Source organism: Denticeps clupeoides, chromosome 12, assembly GCF_900700375.1.
Source record: "Denticeps clupeoides chromosome 12, fDenClu1.1, whole genome shotgun sequence".
Lineage (NCBI taxonomy): Eukaryota > Metazoa > Chordata > Actinopteri > Clupeiformes > Denticipitidae > Denticeps > Denticeps clupeoides.
In genome coordinates this window covers 1,679,707-1,696,613 of record NC_041718.1, presented here as the reverse complement: position 1 = coordinate 1,696,613, position 16,907 = coordinate 1,679,707, and the positions used below count along the sequence as shown (strand labels likewise).

The 16,907-nt window shown below is 43.2% G+C and overlaps 1 protein-coding gene across 15 annotated transcripts in view; it reads left to right on the top strand.

Annotated features, from left to right (window-relative positions):
* nfasca (neurofascin homolog (chicken) a) overlaps positions 1–16,907 on the top strand; it is a 72,235-nt gene that overhangs the window by 33,451 nt on the left and 21,877 nt on the right. For 9 of the 15 annotated variants that reach the window (XR_003751375.1, XR_003751376.1, XM_028997592.1 and 6 more), the window contains exons 4-20: positions 1,816–1,833; positions 2,556–2,661; positions 4,020–4,216; positions 5,030–5,152; positions 6,994–7,164; positions 7,718–7,768; positions 10,708–10,819; positions 11,053–11,237; positions 11,364–11,495; positions 11,716–11,859; positions 11,980–12,091; positions 12,458–12,624; positions 12,746–12,893; positions 12,988–13,112; positions 15,145–15,189; positions 15,388–15,489; positions 15,575–15,772. Coding sequence is in view for 13 of the 15 variants with exons in the window: in XM_028997592.1 (XP_028853425.1) it covers positions 1,816–1,833; positions 2,556–2,661; positions 4,020–4,216; positions 5,030–5,152; positions 6,994–7,164; positions 7,718–7,768; positions 10,708–10,819; positions 11,053–11,237; positions 11,364–11,495; positions 11,716–11,859; positions 11,980–12,091; positions 12,458–12,624; positions 12,746–12,893; positions 12,988–13,112; positions 15,145–15,189; positions 15,388–15,489; positions 15,575–15,772 (2,136 nt within the window). In the remaining 2 variants the exon portion in view is untranslated. The remainder of the gene's footprint in view (positions 1–1,815; positions 1,834–2,555; positions 2,662–4,019; positions 4,217–5,029; positions 5,153–6,993; positions 7,165–7,717; positions 7,769–10,707; positions 10,820–11,052; positions 11,238–11,363; positions 11,496–11,715; positions 11,860–11,979; positions 12,092–12,457; positions 12,625–12,745; positions 12,894–12,987; positions 13,113–15,144; positions 15,190–15,387; positions 15,490–15,574; positions 15,773–16,907) is intronic. The other 6 variants (XM_028997603.1, XM_028997596.1, XM_028997595.1 and 3 more) reach the window with 5 other exon arrangements.

The following is a 16,907-nucleotide window of genomic DNA, read 5'->3' as shown; positions in this document are numbered from 1 at the left end:
GCAGACCGAAGACAGATAACGCTCTCAGCCCTGCTGTCCCGCTGTTGCCCAGCTTCTCTCCTCCCTTTGTGTGCCTTTGTTTCCGCAACAATGGTGAGGCAGGTTTCCCCTCTGAAAAAATGATTTGAGAGGCGATGTAGAGGATGAAGAAATTGCGAGAGAGAGTGCATAGGGAAAAAAGGCCCGCCTGAGGCCATCTCATTTTCTCATCTGAAACAATGGAGGCAGATCTCGTTTGACCAGGGGTTTCAGAGACCAGCCTCTCCACACCTTGCTTTATGTCACAAACCCCCCCACCCCCCAGGTTCATCTCCCAGCGTCACCTGCTCCAGACTCATTCCTCTTTATCTACTTTTATGGTCAGTGGCCTTCTATTCCTAACCTCATGAATCTTTATTGATTGCGATGGGTGGATCCATCTCAGCAGAGGCCAGGGATATAAAAAAGATAAAACCTCCTGGTGACAAAAACTGAGCCAGGGTCCGGATGGATTAGAGTTCACAAATATTTCTTGTAAGATTCCCAATTGAACCAGTGTCCTGGGTGGGGTCTGAGTTAGGTGCATAGGAGCTAAACTTCCCAGGGATAGCATGTAAACGTATACTAAAGAGGTTATCCATCATTATTCCTGTAGCCCCACCCACCAGTCATATTAACCCCCTGGTATTGATGAGGTTAGTCATCGCTTCTCCTCCCCCCCGCCCACATGTCCACAGACATAAACCCCTCAACTCCCTCCCCAGTGACCTTGGCGGTGCTATTGTGGATGTCATATGGAGAGATGCACCTGTGACCATAGGCTCAAAAGGCTCCAGTGACTATTCGTTTTCATACGCCTTTTCCCCGATGTGATTACATTTGATGCTTTAAGTTCTCAAAAGGAAGTCAACTTTTAGTTAAGCAAGTAGTCAATAATTAGATCTTGCATAGATCTAAATATTATAGAGCATTGTACTGTTCTTGTTACCATTATTGGTACCTAAGCATCTATCAGCTACTCGCATATACAAATTCTGTGCTTTTACCTGATTTTCATAACACATTTGCACTTCTCTTGTGTTTTATTGTGCGGAATCATCTATGGTGATATTTGATGTTCTTCCCCATTCTCCAAAACAGGTAGGTTACTGGTTTTGGTCCCAGTATAATTGTATAAACCATCTGACTATACTGACTGTAGAGAGTGTTGGGGCTATAATTAGGAATGTCAAATTAACGCTGAATGTAATGCTGTAGTAAGCGATTAGAATGCATCACGCTTTCTCCTTCCTTACGTTTGACTAGACTGCAAAAAATGGAAACAAACTAAATGGCCCTGGACAAATACACCATTACTCTATCCAATCAGCACAAAGAGCATTTTAATCATTTACTTTACCTTTTAACTATGCATCTCAAGCTTGGTTCATTTGGTCTGAATCCCAATTTGACCATGCCCTTTGACCCCGTTAGTTTTTTTGTTCTGTACATATATGTAAAATTTACCGCCAGCACCAGATATGTTTTGAAGTAAAACCTCAGTTGCTCTCTCTAACCGGAACAGGTTCTCTGTTAACCTCCAGCCTTAGTGAACATCAAACCTGATTTATATTTTTTTTGTGTGAGCTTTTCAGACATTCAAATGAACCAAAGACAATGTAACCATAATGAAAATACCTAGTATGAAATCTCATATTGTCTCTGTCTTACTTATATTATGCTTTTTAGAATACATTTCATTTGTTGCATCTTAATTGCTTTGTTAATCTAATAACTAATATGGTTAACCTCTCCACCCAAACCACACTTTCTTCATGTGCTTTCTGGAAATAACAGCAAAGATCCAGCAAGAATGTAAGTTCATTTAACTCTTAACTCTGTATGTTAATATCTTTTGTGTCTATGAGGGTGTGTGTCATTGATTTGTGTTCATTATGGAACAAAAGTACAAACTCAACGTTGAGTTTGTTAATATCTTTTGTGTCTATGAGGGTGTGTGTCATTGATTTGTGTTCATTATGGAACAAAAGTACAAACTCAACGTTGAAGTGCAGGGTCATATAAAGGCTATGATTATTAAGGTTATGATCACTCATTATGTCTGGATTTAGTAGCGCTTATAGTAGTAGTAGTGTTATAATATAACCCTGACCTTGTAATATAAACCTTCATATTTAGGAGAAAAGTGTGTAAATACTTAGAACTTAAATTACTGTCAGGGTGTTCGCCTGACACCATAATGATTTTTGGCTTTATTTCTGACTGGTTAAAGAAATGCTGCCAAATTTTCATTCTCTAGATCAGCGCTCACCAACCCTGGCCATGGCTCCTGCATATTTTTTATTGGTTTGCCCTCATTTAGCCGACTAGATTTAACCTTTCTGGCCAGTTGACTGAATCAGGCGAGGTGGAAAATGGAAAGACCTTCTGACCATTTTATTCATGATTCAGCAGTAGTTTTAATGAAATGCATCTGTAACTGACGTAGATGTTGAATACATTTTGAAATCGGTGAAAACTTTTGTTGGTGTTAAAGGGCAGGCTAAATCGATCCCGTTTGCTTTCTCCCCCCACAGTGAAGCAGCCCCCTACCATTGTGAAACAGTCTGTGAAGGACTACATTGTAGACCCCAGAGATAACATCATCATTGAGTGCGAAGCCAAGGGAAACCCAGTGCCAACGTGAGGATGGACAATACTCTCTCAATGTCTCTCTATCTCCATAACCTCATGGGCCTTCTGTCTGTCACTGTCCGTTCTCTTCGTCCTCTTGTTCCGCCATGGCTTACTTGTGTTGATAGGACGATTTCATTTAGTGTTAGCCATTCTGTTATTCTGTGTATCCCATCAGTCTCTCAAACCTCTTTATTTCCCTCCTGTCATCCAACCCTCAGCCTTTGTCCTTCTTCCTTTTCCGTTCATACTTCCCTCCGCTTTTTTGTTCATCCCCTGTTAATTGAGCATGACAGCCATTAGCCCAGACCCAAAACAGCCTGGCATATTTCAGCTGTTCTCATGCAGGGGTCCTGCTAAATATGAGCAAAGCACGTTGGATTCAAACCCATGACCTCAGTGATGCGGTCTTGTCGGCATCACTACAGGACTGAAGCCTCCACTGTTTAACTGGGAAGCAGTGGCAACATGACACCACAACGCTCTCCCAGCCTCCTTCTCCATCCTCAGCTTACGTAAACCGTGCGAATCTCTGACCAGCCCAGAACAGTGGCTCTATTCACCAAAGATCTCCTCTGCCATGTTGAGAGGAGGGGGAGTTTATATAACAACGCCACTGTCACAGCGATCCCGGCAAAAGTATTGTGCCAGAATAACAAGTCCAGTTGACTATTCATGCTCATGGATTATTCAGTGGACTCATTCATGTCTCTTTCCAGATTTGCTCCAAGTTATTATCCTGTAATTTATTACTTTTCCACTTGAGTATGCTGCTTTTGTTTTGATCATGCTTAATTGCTTTTGAAACCTCTTAATTGTACGTGAATTTGCAAAGCAAAGCAACCCAATTAGCGCTGCACAATTATTAGTGATTGCATTTTATTTAATGCTCAGTCCTTCATATTTTCATATTTTTGTTCTGACCATTTGTCTAGGGGTGTGTAATTTGTAAATCCTAATGGGAATGCCCATAATTAGTGCTTTCATGTCACCTAACAGTGGACAGTACAGCACAAATGAACCCTTAGTGAGCAGTGGGCAGCAATGAAAGGCGCCTGGGAGCAGTGTGTGGGGACGGTGCTGCTTGATCAATGGCACCTTGGCGGTTTGGGATTCGAACCGGCAAGCTTCCGATCACTGCCCCAGTAAATCAATATATAAGTAATGTAGCATGTGTAATGCTGTTACTTTATGAGGACATGATTTGCTCTAAAATGATGTCAAAATTGGCAACCAAGCAACCGCAGAGAAAGATACTATTAATAGTAGTCAACTACCATTTGTAGTTTTCAGTGTAGTTAATCATGCAGCCATTATCATTGATAGTTTACCCTTTGTGTACGAATGGGTGTGTTTGGGTGGACTAGATTCCTGTGGCGGCGAAATGGAAAGTTCTTCAATGTCGGGAAGGACCCGCGTGTTTCCATGCGGAAGCGCTCTGGCACGCTGGAAATCGGCTTCCGGAGCGGTGGCCGGCCAGAGGAATATGAGGGGGAGTACCAGTGCTTTGCCTCCAATGATTTTGGCACGGCCATATCCAACAAGATCTTGCTGCGTGTGTCAAGTGAGTGTCTCACATACACACACGCGCACACACACACACACAAAACATTGCATACACAGGATAAGGCCAGAATTTCACATTTTTGTGCTCAAAACAGCCCTTGTCCATGAAACACTCACCTTTAAAAACATATAAAGTCACTCTTCAATAAGCCATGGCTGACCGAAAGTGAATTCTGCATGAATTAATTACAACATCGCATGTGCAGTCCCGTCAGGATTAATTGGTGGGTGATTAAATATAATGACAGCCCATTTGTTTGCATTATCACCATACATACAGGCACACGTTATTGTGCCCACGTTTGCCGCCCACTCACCTCCCACACACATCATGTGCGACGCACTGATGCACGCACACACGGACAGACACAGCATATACAACACAGGATTATAGAATGCACTGGCCCAGATTCATCCATCTGAATAGCTGACATAGTACTGCTACAGTAAATCTGGTACTGATGAAGGCGTGTATATAGTCATCATATACTACCAACATATCACTTAATCACTAAGAGATTACACATAAATGACTCATATTGTTGATATTTTGCAGATACCTCTTTGATCTGAACCAGGGCTGCTGAATTTTTAACATACTGAGCTAGAAAAAAAACACAACCCCTCTTTAAGCCACACCCCCGTTGACATTAATGTCATTCAAGATCTATTGTTATAAACAGTGCTGTTTTACCAGGGGCATAAATTATTAATTTTTTTCAGTGTCATATATTAAAACCATTCTGACTTTTATTTAATAATAACAGGCAGAAGGTTGTGGTGCAATCAGGTTCTTTGATTGTTCTTGCAGAATCTCCTTTGTGGCCTAAAGAGGTTCTAGAACCAGTGGTGGTGCAGGAAGGTTCTCCTCTGGTGCTGACATGCAACCCCCCTCCAGGTCTGCCCCCTCCTAACACATTCTGGATGAACAGCGGTGAGTCTGTCTCTTGGTTCTACCTTACACCTTGATCTTCATGAAATCACTTCTTGCACTTCTCTTTGCGCTCTTTACTTTTGCGGTTGTACGGTTCGGTGCGTTTCTCTCTCTGTGTGAAGTACATGTTTGTTTTCAATCTCTTCCTCTCTTCCTCTCTCTTCTACGCTGCCATCCCTCTTCTTGTCCTCCTGTTCAGTGGTGTATGTTACTGCTGAGCCAGACTGTGTGTGTGTGTGTGTGTGTGTGGATCCCGCAGAGCAGAAACCACTCAGCTGGAGCCTGAGAGCTCAGAGTGGATCCTCGGTGGCAGTAATGTGTGTCCTTTAGTAGAGGACAGTGCTGCCAGGATCTAACTGCTGCCCTGGTTTACTGAAATCTTTAATAGGTGCAGAATCATAACATTTCAACATGTCCCCAATGTAGCCCAGACAACATATCACAATATTTCAATAAAATTTTCAGTAATTCGTTAAAAAAAAAGCTGAGGAATTAGAGCTGAATAAATACTCCCACCTTTTCTGCTGAGCTGCTGTTATTGATGACAGATTACGATATTTTAAATTCTGAATCTGTTGCCAGAAGGTGCCAGTGGCAGCATTACAGTGCAGTAGTATTGACACAGCGTTATGTAGACTGACACCAAATGTCGGCCGAGGTAGTGATATAACAAGATCGTTAGTAAAATACACCGTTAACACTTTTAACAGTAACTATAGTAACCTTGTAGTAACCCACACAGGCTTTTACATTAATTAGAATGGCATATTTAGAGAAGAATAAAAAGCTCCCAGTCCATCCTACTTCCATGTCCTGTAGGAATCACATGATTACTGGTGAAATTTACTACTACACCATGGGAAATCCGTCTGTATATCAGGGACACTTTAATTAAGTATTATTATGAAATTATATAAATTCCATGCGGAAATACACATATATTTTCAAACGGGTAAATAGGATACTCATTAGCATGACCAGGTTCGGAATCACACAGCTACTGATCTGTTTCTGAGTAGGACAGGACAGAGTTGCAAGTTCTGTACCAGAGAGCTGTGACCTTCAAAGTCACCTGGAAGGTGTGTTTCAGGGTCAGAGGTTACTAATTTTCCTTGAAAGTTCAGCAGCAGTGTTTCCTTGCCACAGGCTTCTCTCATGAAAGACAGTTTGACTGCATCATACGCTCTCTATCACGTCACTCGCAACTGAAGAGCCCCCCGAGTGACATGTGACATTAAGATGCATTGTCACACATGTAACATGCAGATCTAACCTGTATGACTGATAATTGACTCAGCACCTTGCTGAAGGGTGTCCTTTCATTAATTTCACTAAACAGGAAGTGGTGTGACAGGGCAGTTAAATGACATCAGCATAACAATTATGAAACAGTGCAACTATGAATGAACTACACTGAGTAAACACAGGGTAAACCTAAAAAAATTAGGTTTACCTAATGTTTTACCATTGATGTAATGTAAATAAGGTACCAGGTAACAGCTGGTTTGATCTGTTTATTATGTCAGTGTATATGTTTATATGTACATGATATTAAATAATATATACATAATATATGTGTATATATAGTGGGGTTCCATAAGTTTTCAGTGAAGTCTTAGCTGTAGCATTTGTATATACATTACTACAAATTGATATAAATTTGCTCTATACCAATATGATCTTTAGGATATTGCTTCTACTCATTACCAGGTATTAAGTTTTGCCTGATATAAAAAGAGTTGTACTAGGAGTTGTCACTCATTGTACTAAAGCACTATTTATCACCCAAAGTCACGTCAGCCTTATTTTGGTGACCAATGCTCCTCCTCTGTCCCCCACAGCTATGACTACAATTAACCAGGACGAGCGAGTGTCGATGGGACTCAATGGTGACCTGTATTTCTCCAACGTCCTGGCCAAAGACAGCAGCACAGACTACAGCTGCAATGCACGCTTCCTCTTCACCCACACCATCCAGCAGAAGAACCCTTTCACACTCAAAGTGCTCACAAGTGAGTTTTGTACTGTTCTGGGATCGGCTCAGTGAGTACATTGTGAGGTATACTGCTGCTCTCTAGTGGTGAGACTTTGAACCACATTCTTCAGGCCCAGTTTATGTGTTTACAAAATCAAGTAATTTTTCTTGTTCTTTATTGACGTGCCTTTATTTAGTACATGTACATGTACAATAGCCATGTTTATGCTATAGGAGTGAAAATGAACAAAAACAGACTTGTTGTGGCCCTTGAATGGGCAAGATTCATCAAGATTAATTCATTCAATCAGCCAACCTATAGAAAAAGCGCTTTCACATTCCTTAATACAAAGAATCATTCTTTGGCATTCTGCAACAGCGCTTGTGTTATTCGCACTTTGCATCCTTATCAGGGTTGCATTTAAACAAACGTTTAAATCTAACGTTGTCTAATATGGGAACTCATTTACCATTTTTTTGTTTATGTGGATTAATATTGGGGAGTAATAAAATCGACTGTACATTCTGAATTAGTCCTGGTTGCCGGTGTTTTGTCTGGTGCACTGATGTCGACGCTACTTTGTCCACAGAGGACCCGTACAATGACACGTCCTCTTTCAACCTCACTGACCTGTACAGTGGTGAGTCTCAGGTTCTCAGCGTCTGTCCCACTACCAGTACTAAACAGCTGCGGGGTGAGAGAGTTCTAACAAAGCCATGTCACGTCACCTGACGTGTGTAGCGGTGTAGTCCCCTAACCCAAATGACTCACCCTTCAGAAGAGGAATTTCTTTTTTTTTGACATGGATGAGTAATAAACATTGATTCATTTATTAACCCTCAGCCTCCATGTAAATATTGCAATATAGCATTCTGATACGGGGTGGTAGTAGCCTAGTGGGTAACACACTCGCCTATGAACCAGAAGACCCGGGTTCAAATCCCGCTTACTACCATTGTGTCCCTGAGCAAGACACTTAACCCTAAGTTGCTCCAGGGGGACTGTCCCCTGAAACTACTGATTGTAAGTCGCTCTGGATTAGGGCGTCTGATAAATGCTGTAAATGTAAATGTAAATGATTTCTCATTTTCAATTCAGAGGCAGTGCGGCAGGTTCATGACTGGCGATCCGCAACCGCGTGACATGCCTGGCTGATAACAAAATGGAGCAAAGCACCTTCATTATCCTAATTCATTCATTACCACCTAATGAATTAATCAGGTTAATTAAATTGGGATGGCAGGCAGAGAATGTGGGGAGGAGCAAAGATAAAAATCACATTAGTGCTCCAGTAATCCAGTGATAAGCATATGCAGGTTCCCTACCCCCAGAAGCAGGCATAGGGAGCTGAGTGAGCGGGAGAAGGTCCAGTAGCCCAGCTGTCAGGCCACAGCCAAGATCCTGTTCTTGGTCCCAAGCCCGGGTCTGCAGGGCACAGCAGGAGGTTCTAAGATAAGATAAGATAAGATAAGATAAGATAAGATGATCCTTTAGTCCCACATGTGGTAAATTTACATTGTCACGTCAGAAAGTGGACCGTACAAGATAAAAATACCAAACAATAGTACAGTATGTTGACTGTATAATAAGTTCAATGTACAAATAAGCAAATAAATAGTCATAGAAAAGAAAAAAATGTGAATGTGAGTTGTCAGTATATAAATAAAAATATATTTGTGAATTTGTAGAAATGTACAGAGTGGCTATATATACACATATTGCACAAAAGAAAAATGGTGTACTGGATGTGTGTGCTTGTTAGGCTATGTGCAGTGTGTATATGTAGTCAGCTGTTGTAGAGCCTGACAGTGGTTGGCAGGGAAGACCTTTTGAACCTCTCCGTCCCACATTGTGGGTGCTGCAGCCTGCCACTGAAGGAGCTGCTCAGTGCTGTCAGAGTTTCCTGCATGGAGGGGGAGATATTGTCCAGCAGGGATGACAGCTTAGCCACCATTCTCCTGTCACTCACCACCTCCACTGGGTCCAGAGGGCATCCTAGAACAGAGATGGCCCTCTGGATCAGTGTGTTTAGTCTCTTTCTGTCCCCAGCAGAGATGCTACCTCCCCAGCAGAACACACCACTAAAGATGACTGAGACCACCACAGAGTCATAAAAGGTCTTAAAGACCATTCACTCCAAAAGCCTCCACAGCAGGTACAGCCTGCTCTGCCTTTTCCTGTAGAGGGCATCAGAGTTGTGAGACCGGTCCAGTTTATTGTTCAGATGAACACCTGTAGCTCTACACAGCCTCAATGTCCATACCCTGGACATTGTGGAGGACGCTTGTGCCTGGAGAAGTCCTGGGTCAGTCTCTACCAGCGTTGAGACAAAACAAGACCCCCAGCAGGCTTGCATTCACCCCAGCCTGTCGCATGCAATTGTTTTCACGGGTGCACACTGCCACGTCTCCCAAAAGTGTTTCTCTGACATCTACGGCTGTTGTCTGGGGTGTTGAGGGCTTTTTACCTCCTGCACTGTCTCACATTGTCACCCGCAGCAGCTACTGTAGCCCCCCAATCTAATCTCGCTATAAATAACCCAATGCTGCCCCAATGGCTGAAACTCTGTTCAACAGGGGCACAAACTAACAGCCCATCTGTGTACTCTTTGATTCCTGATGATGTTTGCTCGTCTGAGAAAAAAATTATGTTTTAGGGGTGATTAACTTTTTTAACACAAGAAGTACTTTTTTTAATGTCTTCATGTAGTGTAGTGTATCACAAAATAGGAAAGTGTGAGAATGTCAGAAATTGTGGTTCAAATCTTTGAGAGAAATTAGAAGAGACATTTCAAAGAGAATGGTGTATAAATACAACATTTTAACCCAATAGTAGATACGCCATGCAGCCATCTTTTATTATGAGGTTGTGGGTAATTGAGTTGGAACTTCCATCTAGGAGCTCACATGCATCATTTGACAGGGAAGTCCAGCAGCGAACATTAACCCTCATGTCTGTAGACTTCAAAAACTCCCAGTTTTTTCATCAAACAATAGTCATTCCCTTTCAACTTTTATTTCAGGCAACAAGCAATCAATCTTAGATCTGTGTTTGAAATCAGTTACACTATATTTATTGTGTGAAATAAATCCCATAATGCCCCAGTGTTGGATCCAGACCAATTGAGAATCTTTGGAAAAATTCCAGAAGTGTTGATTAAAACATGCACAGTCATAAAGGAATGACCCATAACCCACAAGATCAGCTTATTTAGTTGTTTTATTGAATGTTGTAGTATTTTTTTAAGTAAGGTTCACAACCAGAAATAATGTAAAACAAACAAAACAGTAATGTGCAATTAGAAACAAGTGTACATGAACTTCAGTTAACATACATTTCATGAAAATATAATTGCTTGAGTTATATTGTAGTAATTAAATAACCAATGTAAAAATGAATGTTATTTTATATGCCTGAAACCAGGCCTGAAAGTTTGCTGTATCCTGTGATAAACCATCAATAATAGAATAGAATAGAAATAGAATCGAGTAGAGTGCTGTGTGACTTAGGTGTATATATAGAGGAGCCAGAGAAATATTGACTGTGTGTCTGTGTGCAACCTGTTCTCCCCACATGCAGCACGTAATCTACCTGAAACGGCCCCCACCTTTCTCTCCCCCACCGGGCTGGCCAGCGACAAGATGGTCCTGAGGGGGCAGCAGCTCCTGCTTGAGTGCATTGCTGCTGGACTGTGAGTTTTTAAAGAGGCACAGAGAAGTACTGACCCGCACTCACGTTTCAAGGATGCTAAATCCCAGAATGCATCAGCAGCAGATGGTGCTGTTTCTTAACAATAATGTGATGAAAAAGGATGCTCACCTAACCTCTAATACAACAAATTTGGTTTTAGTAGATGTCCTAAAAATTAAACTACACCAAAAAGGAAACTTGTTGCTGAATGTGGGGTGATATTTTTTCCCACAGCCCCACGCCCACCATTAAATGGTTTAAAAAGGGAGGTGACCTGCCCACGAACAAGGTCAAGCTGGACAATTGCAACAAAACGCTGCAGATTGTGAACGTGTCGGAAGAAGACTCTGGTGACTACATCTGCATGGCCAACAACAAAATTGGCAGCATCCGCCACACCATTGCTGTACAGGTTAAAGGTCAGATTTTTTTCTTAGCATGGGACCAGTTTGCTTCTTTTTTTCCTAACCCCCTATGATTAGTGTGCAAACTGATTGCAATTATTTTTATAAAATGATGCTTAGCATTTGCCTTCTTTTCTGTAGCTGCTCCATATTGGCTGGACAAGCCCTCCAACCTGGTCCTTGCCCCAGATGAGAGTGGACGTCTAGTTTGTCGAGCCAATGGCATCCCCAAGCCTTTTATCCAATGGCTGGTCAATGGAGAACCGATAAAGAGTGAGGAGGATGTTTAAAGTCATATATTTAGGCAGAATATTACAAGGTGCATGATGTGAGGTTGGTGTTACCAATGGTTTACATGACTGCAAACTTATGTATCAATTATAATTTGATCTACCCAGAGTGAAAAGGGGATAGATTTAAGTTCCTTCAGTTTTAATGATGCAGTTGCATTAGTTAAAATGAATGAAAAAAATCCTGGGGCCTTTGTTGCCAGGTTCCTTACCGAACCCAAGCCGTGAGGAGGACGGAGACACCATCATCTTCCGCAGGGTGCAGATCGGCTCCAGTGCTGTCTACCAATGCAACGCCTCAAACGAGCATGGCTATCTGCTGGCCAATGCCTTTGTCAATGTCCTGGGTAAGTGAACCTTACTGGGTGTAGTCTCAGGTCTGGGATGGTATGTATCCTAAATACAATCTTCTAATGAAATACACCTCTGCATGCATGCATACTCAACATCCGCCCTCTCGGTTTCAGACATGGTACCACGAATGCTGGGCCCAAAGAACATGGTAATCAAAGTAATCAAGAGCAACCGCACCTTCCTGGACTGCCCCTATTTTGGCTCCCCTGTACCAACACTGCGATGGTGAGACCAGGCGCCACGTTCATCGTTGTGTGGTTCTATTTGTAGATGCCCAACATCTGTCTGTAAACAGAGGAGCTTTAAAAAGTTTTCTATCTAACTCAGTGTAAACTTGTTTGTCGTGAGTTGTTGAAGGACTAGATTTGACCCATAATGAAAGGTTGTTTAAGTGTACAGTTTTTTGCTTCATGCAATAGATTTTATAATATATAAAGAACATATTGTGACATTCAAGTGATATTATAGGGATGAAGGCTTAAGGTTATATATACTGTAGGTATATTTTAGTATGATTTGAAAGTGTATGCTTTGCACATTGCACGTGAGAGATATAGGGGCTGTTGTATTTAGAGTTCGGTGTGCTTTCAGGTTTAAGAACGGGCAGGGCAGCGGGCTGGACGGAGGACACTACAGGGTTTACCAGAACGGCTCCCTGGAGATTAAAGGCGCTCTGGCAGAAGACCAGGGCATCTATACTTGTGTAGCCAGCAACATTCTAGGCCATGCAGAGAATGTGGTCCGACTGGAGGTCAAAGGTCAGTCACAGCACACAGGATAAGAACACCTGCTGTTTTATTTTTGGGTTTTAAGAACGTTTGGAGCTTGTTTAACAAATTGAACGAATTAACTGTCCTGTCCTCCGATTGGTTGTTGAAGATCCCACACAGATAGTAAGAGCTCCTGAGCACACATCCGCCAACAGAGGGACCTCCGTTCGCTTCAACTGCAGGGTCCAGAACGATCCCACCCTCCCCATCACTGTGACCTGGTTGAAAGATGAGCAGCTGCTCAACTATGGTTGGAGGTGGGTTTGTCCACCCTAGACACAATCATAGATTTATATGCATTGTGTTCCTCAAATTCCTTTTACATGAGCCTGTCTGTTGTACACACTGCAGGATAAAGAAAGACGAGGAGTCCATAACCATTCCCAACATCCACGAGGGGGATCAGGGCACCTACACGTGCCTGGTTAAAACCGAAATAGAGCAGGTCTCCGCCTCAGCACGTCTGACTGTTTTAGGTAGAAACGCACACACACACATTCTCTCTCAGCCCACCATATTTTCCCAGCATTAAATGAGATGTGGCGTGACTAGTCTGCCAATCAAAATTTATCTACAGCAAAGGTGACATCCGCTCATGCCACTGTGTAGAAATAGAATGTAGGCTACGAGGAGGAAGGCAGGAGACATTTTTATGGACAGGAGGGATGTGTGAGAGCTGTGAGTTGTTCATTTTATACTTAAAAGATCATACTTTTTGATTGAGTGTAGCGAACTGCAGCATTTATATATAACCATCATGAGTCCAGTGGAAATCCGACTCAAAATAGGTTACTGCGCTGGGACTCCCGTTTGCACGGAGCCCTATATCATGACAGTCAAAGCAAACTCTTGAATCCTGGATTAAGATAAGATAAGATAAGATGATTACTGGGAAATTTACATTGTCACGACAGAAAATGGACTGTACAACTGTATGGCATAACTAAGGCCAAAATTATTTCAAAGACATACTGGAACATATTGGTGCACTGAACACCAATCAAGCTTTTTGACACCCACTGAAGATTTAAACAAGTTTTGAGACCATTTTGACACAGCTGTCTGGTGGCAGATTGCATCAAAGCCATTGGTCCTTAAAGACACATTCACATCAATTATCATGCAATATCTTTAAAAACAGCTGTTCACTGTTTGCTTATTACATGAGAGGGCGAACTGGGGAAGCTGTGGCATGCATCTTCCACTCACTCCTGCAATACTTGGAAATACCTAGTAATAATGCCAGGCTTCTCTTTATTGATCCAGTTCTACCTATCCAGCAGCACCAGAGGATAAAGAAACTTAAGAAAGAAAGAATGCTCAACACCTCCAGAACACATAAGATACCCAAGATATTACCCTCAACCCCAACTGCATTAGTAGTGGTAGTGTGGTAGCCTCAAGGTAGCCTGAACAATAAGAAGAGTTTTGATCGATATAGTGTCACCGTTGCTAAAATAAACACATAACCAACTTAAAAGTTTTTGTTTACAGCAAACTCCTATCTACTTCTATTTCCATTGCTCCATCCAGTTCTCCTCTGCTGCTTCTCTTATATGCTTACTGCTACAAAAAAAATAGACACACATGCACGGTGTAGACACACACTGCACAGCACGAAAACTAATAGGTCTTCCCATCTCCGACACATTAGACCTCAGCTGAAAAGCCACCAAGTTCAGAGCAACCACTTCTCACATGGCTTTGATCAGTGTGCAGATACAGGACCGTGACATGGATACAGGCACATTTTGGTGGACAGTAAAGATCATATTAAAGTTTACTGAATGTCTACATGTCTCACATTCTTACACACTCACATACTAACCATGTGTCTTTTTACTGAATGAAAAACACAATGTCAGAAATGTGGTTCCTGTAACCACTTACTTTGTGTTCTTCAGACGGGATTTAACCAAAAAGTATATCTATATAAAGAAATTTGCCATGCTTTGCTTATCTGATCTTTTCTGCCTTTATTGATGAGTATAATTAATCCTTCTCCCTCCTACTGATTATGAAGTAGAGCTGTAATCGGGCCTGAAAAGTTTGGCCCAAGCCCGATAGAAATCCGACCCAACCTTTCTATGCACACAACAAGCACTACACTGAGAGAGAAGAAAATGTGTGGGGAAGAGAAAACAATTGCCAGAGGTTGGCCTCTGTTTCACCTCCTCATCATGCATTTTCGCATCTTTACCGTGATGATTAAAACGCATGACTTGAGAATGGTGGCTGAGAATTGCAAATTAAGTTAACATTTATTTTAAGTTACAAGCACCTAATCATACGGAAAGGGTACTATAGACAGGTAGTTTGTGCTTGCTGACTGATCATTTACCGCACCCAACCCGACCCGACCCAACTAAAATGATAAAAATTGAGCTCGAATTCGACCCGACCCATCGGCCTTGGGCCAAGATTTACAGCTCTATTCTTTAGTGGTATTAGACTTTTCTACCCTGTACTAATAGCCTGACTAACCTTTTCACCTTTGACCTTTGACAGAAGAGGAAACCAAGTCTCCCTCAAATCGTAGTCCCATGCTAGCAGGTAACACTCCTAACAAGCTCCAGTAAAAAGCTTCTTTCTGTTCAGGGACTGATTTTATTGCATGTTCTGACTGTAAAATGCATTTTTCACATAATTTCTATTTATTGAAAAATATATCTATAATTCAACCTCCCATCAAATGAGTGAATAATGGATGGATGAGTGTTTATGGAATCTAACACATAATGTCTCCTTCAGACCGCCCAGAACCTCCCAAAGACTTAGAGCTCTCTGACCCTTTAGAACGGAGTGTGCAGCTCACCTGGGTCCCTGGAGATGACAACAATAGTCCCATTACAGGTGAGTGTGTTAAGACCACATTTCATTGTTTTCCACTTTGAAATTCATCAGTGAAATAACAGTCTTCTTCTGGACACCACTACAGAATTCCTGGTTCAGTTTGAGGAGGACCAGTGGGAGGCTGGGAAGTGGCGGAACCTGTCCCGTCACCCAGGCAACCTCAACTCAGTAGTGCTGGAGCTCTCACCATTTGTCAACTACCAGTTCAGGGTCATTGCCATTAATGCAGTGGGTGAGAGTCGGCCCAGCAGACCCTCCTCACGCTACCGGACCAGCGGAGCCCGTAAGACACAATCACAACAGCAGCAATAATTTACATATGTTAATATAATGAATGTTAAAATTTTCTCCATGTAACAGTGTCAATGTTAAGTTCAGGATGAATACATGATCTACCTGGTTTGACCAGAACTGGAATTTTAAAATACATCTAAACATGTTAGAAATCATATTAAACTGCAGTTGGAATAACACGTCCAGATAATGCAGTTGATGGCCAATATAATTGTCACGTCTACGGACTTACGAGGGAAGGAAGCGCAGAGGTCCGACATACTGGGAAGGGGTTTTTATTAACAAATAAACAATAAACACAAATAAAGACTGGCGCGGTGGCCGAAAACGAATTTAACTTAAATAAAGAACATAAACAAACCCGTAGGCGTGTGGCGATTGCCAGAACTCAAAACACATAAAACTAAACAAGGTCAAGTTCGTGCATAGAGTTCACGAAAATGCCAGCGACCCCGAACGGGCGGAAACTTCCGGCATTTATGGGGCGTCAGGATTGGGTTCCGGTGTGGAGCCCAGCTGCAGGCAATCCTGACAGAGCCCCCCCTCCAAGGGCTACGTCCTCGGAGCCCCAACAGTACCATCAGTGGAGGCGGCGGGGTGGACGGCGGCAACCACAGGGCTCCTGCCCTGCTGTATCCTCCCCTTGGAGGACCCGGTCCCTCGGGCTGGCTCCCCGGCGTGGTCAGGCGTGGCGGCCCCGGTCCCTCGGGCTGGCTCCCCGGCGTGGTCCCGCTTGGCGGCCCCGGACCCTCGGCCTGGCTCTCCGGCGTGGTCCCGCTTGGCGGCCCCGGACCCTCGGCCTGGCTCCCCGGCGTGGTCCCGCATGGCGGCCCCGGACCCTCGGCCTGGCTCCCCGGCGTGGTCCCGCATGGCGGCCCCGGACCCTCTGCCTGGCTCCCCGGCGTGGTCCCGCATGGCGGCCCCGGACTCCCGTACCTGCACACAATAATCAGGGCCGATCCATCTGGGTACGTGTGGGCCCTGTCTCCACATGTCCCCTCTGACACATCTTGTGTCACCCCCTGCACCGCGCAGGGAGATTGTCCCAGAGCCTCCGGCGACTGTTCCAGGCACCCCAGGCTGGTGCCTTCTGGGACTATGCAGCCCCTCTCGCTGCACGGCCC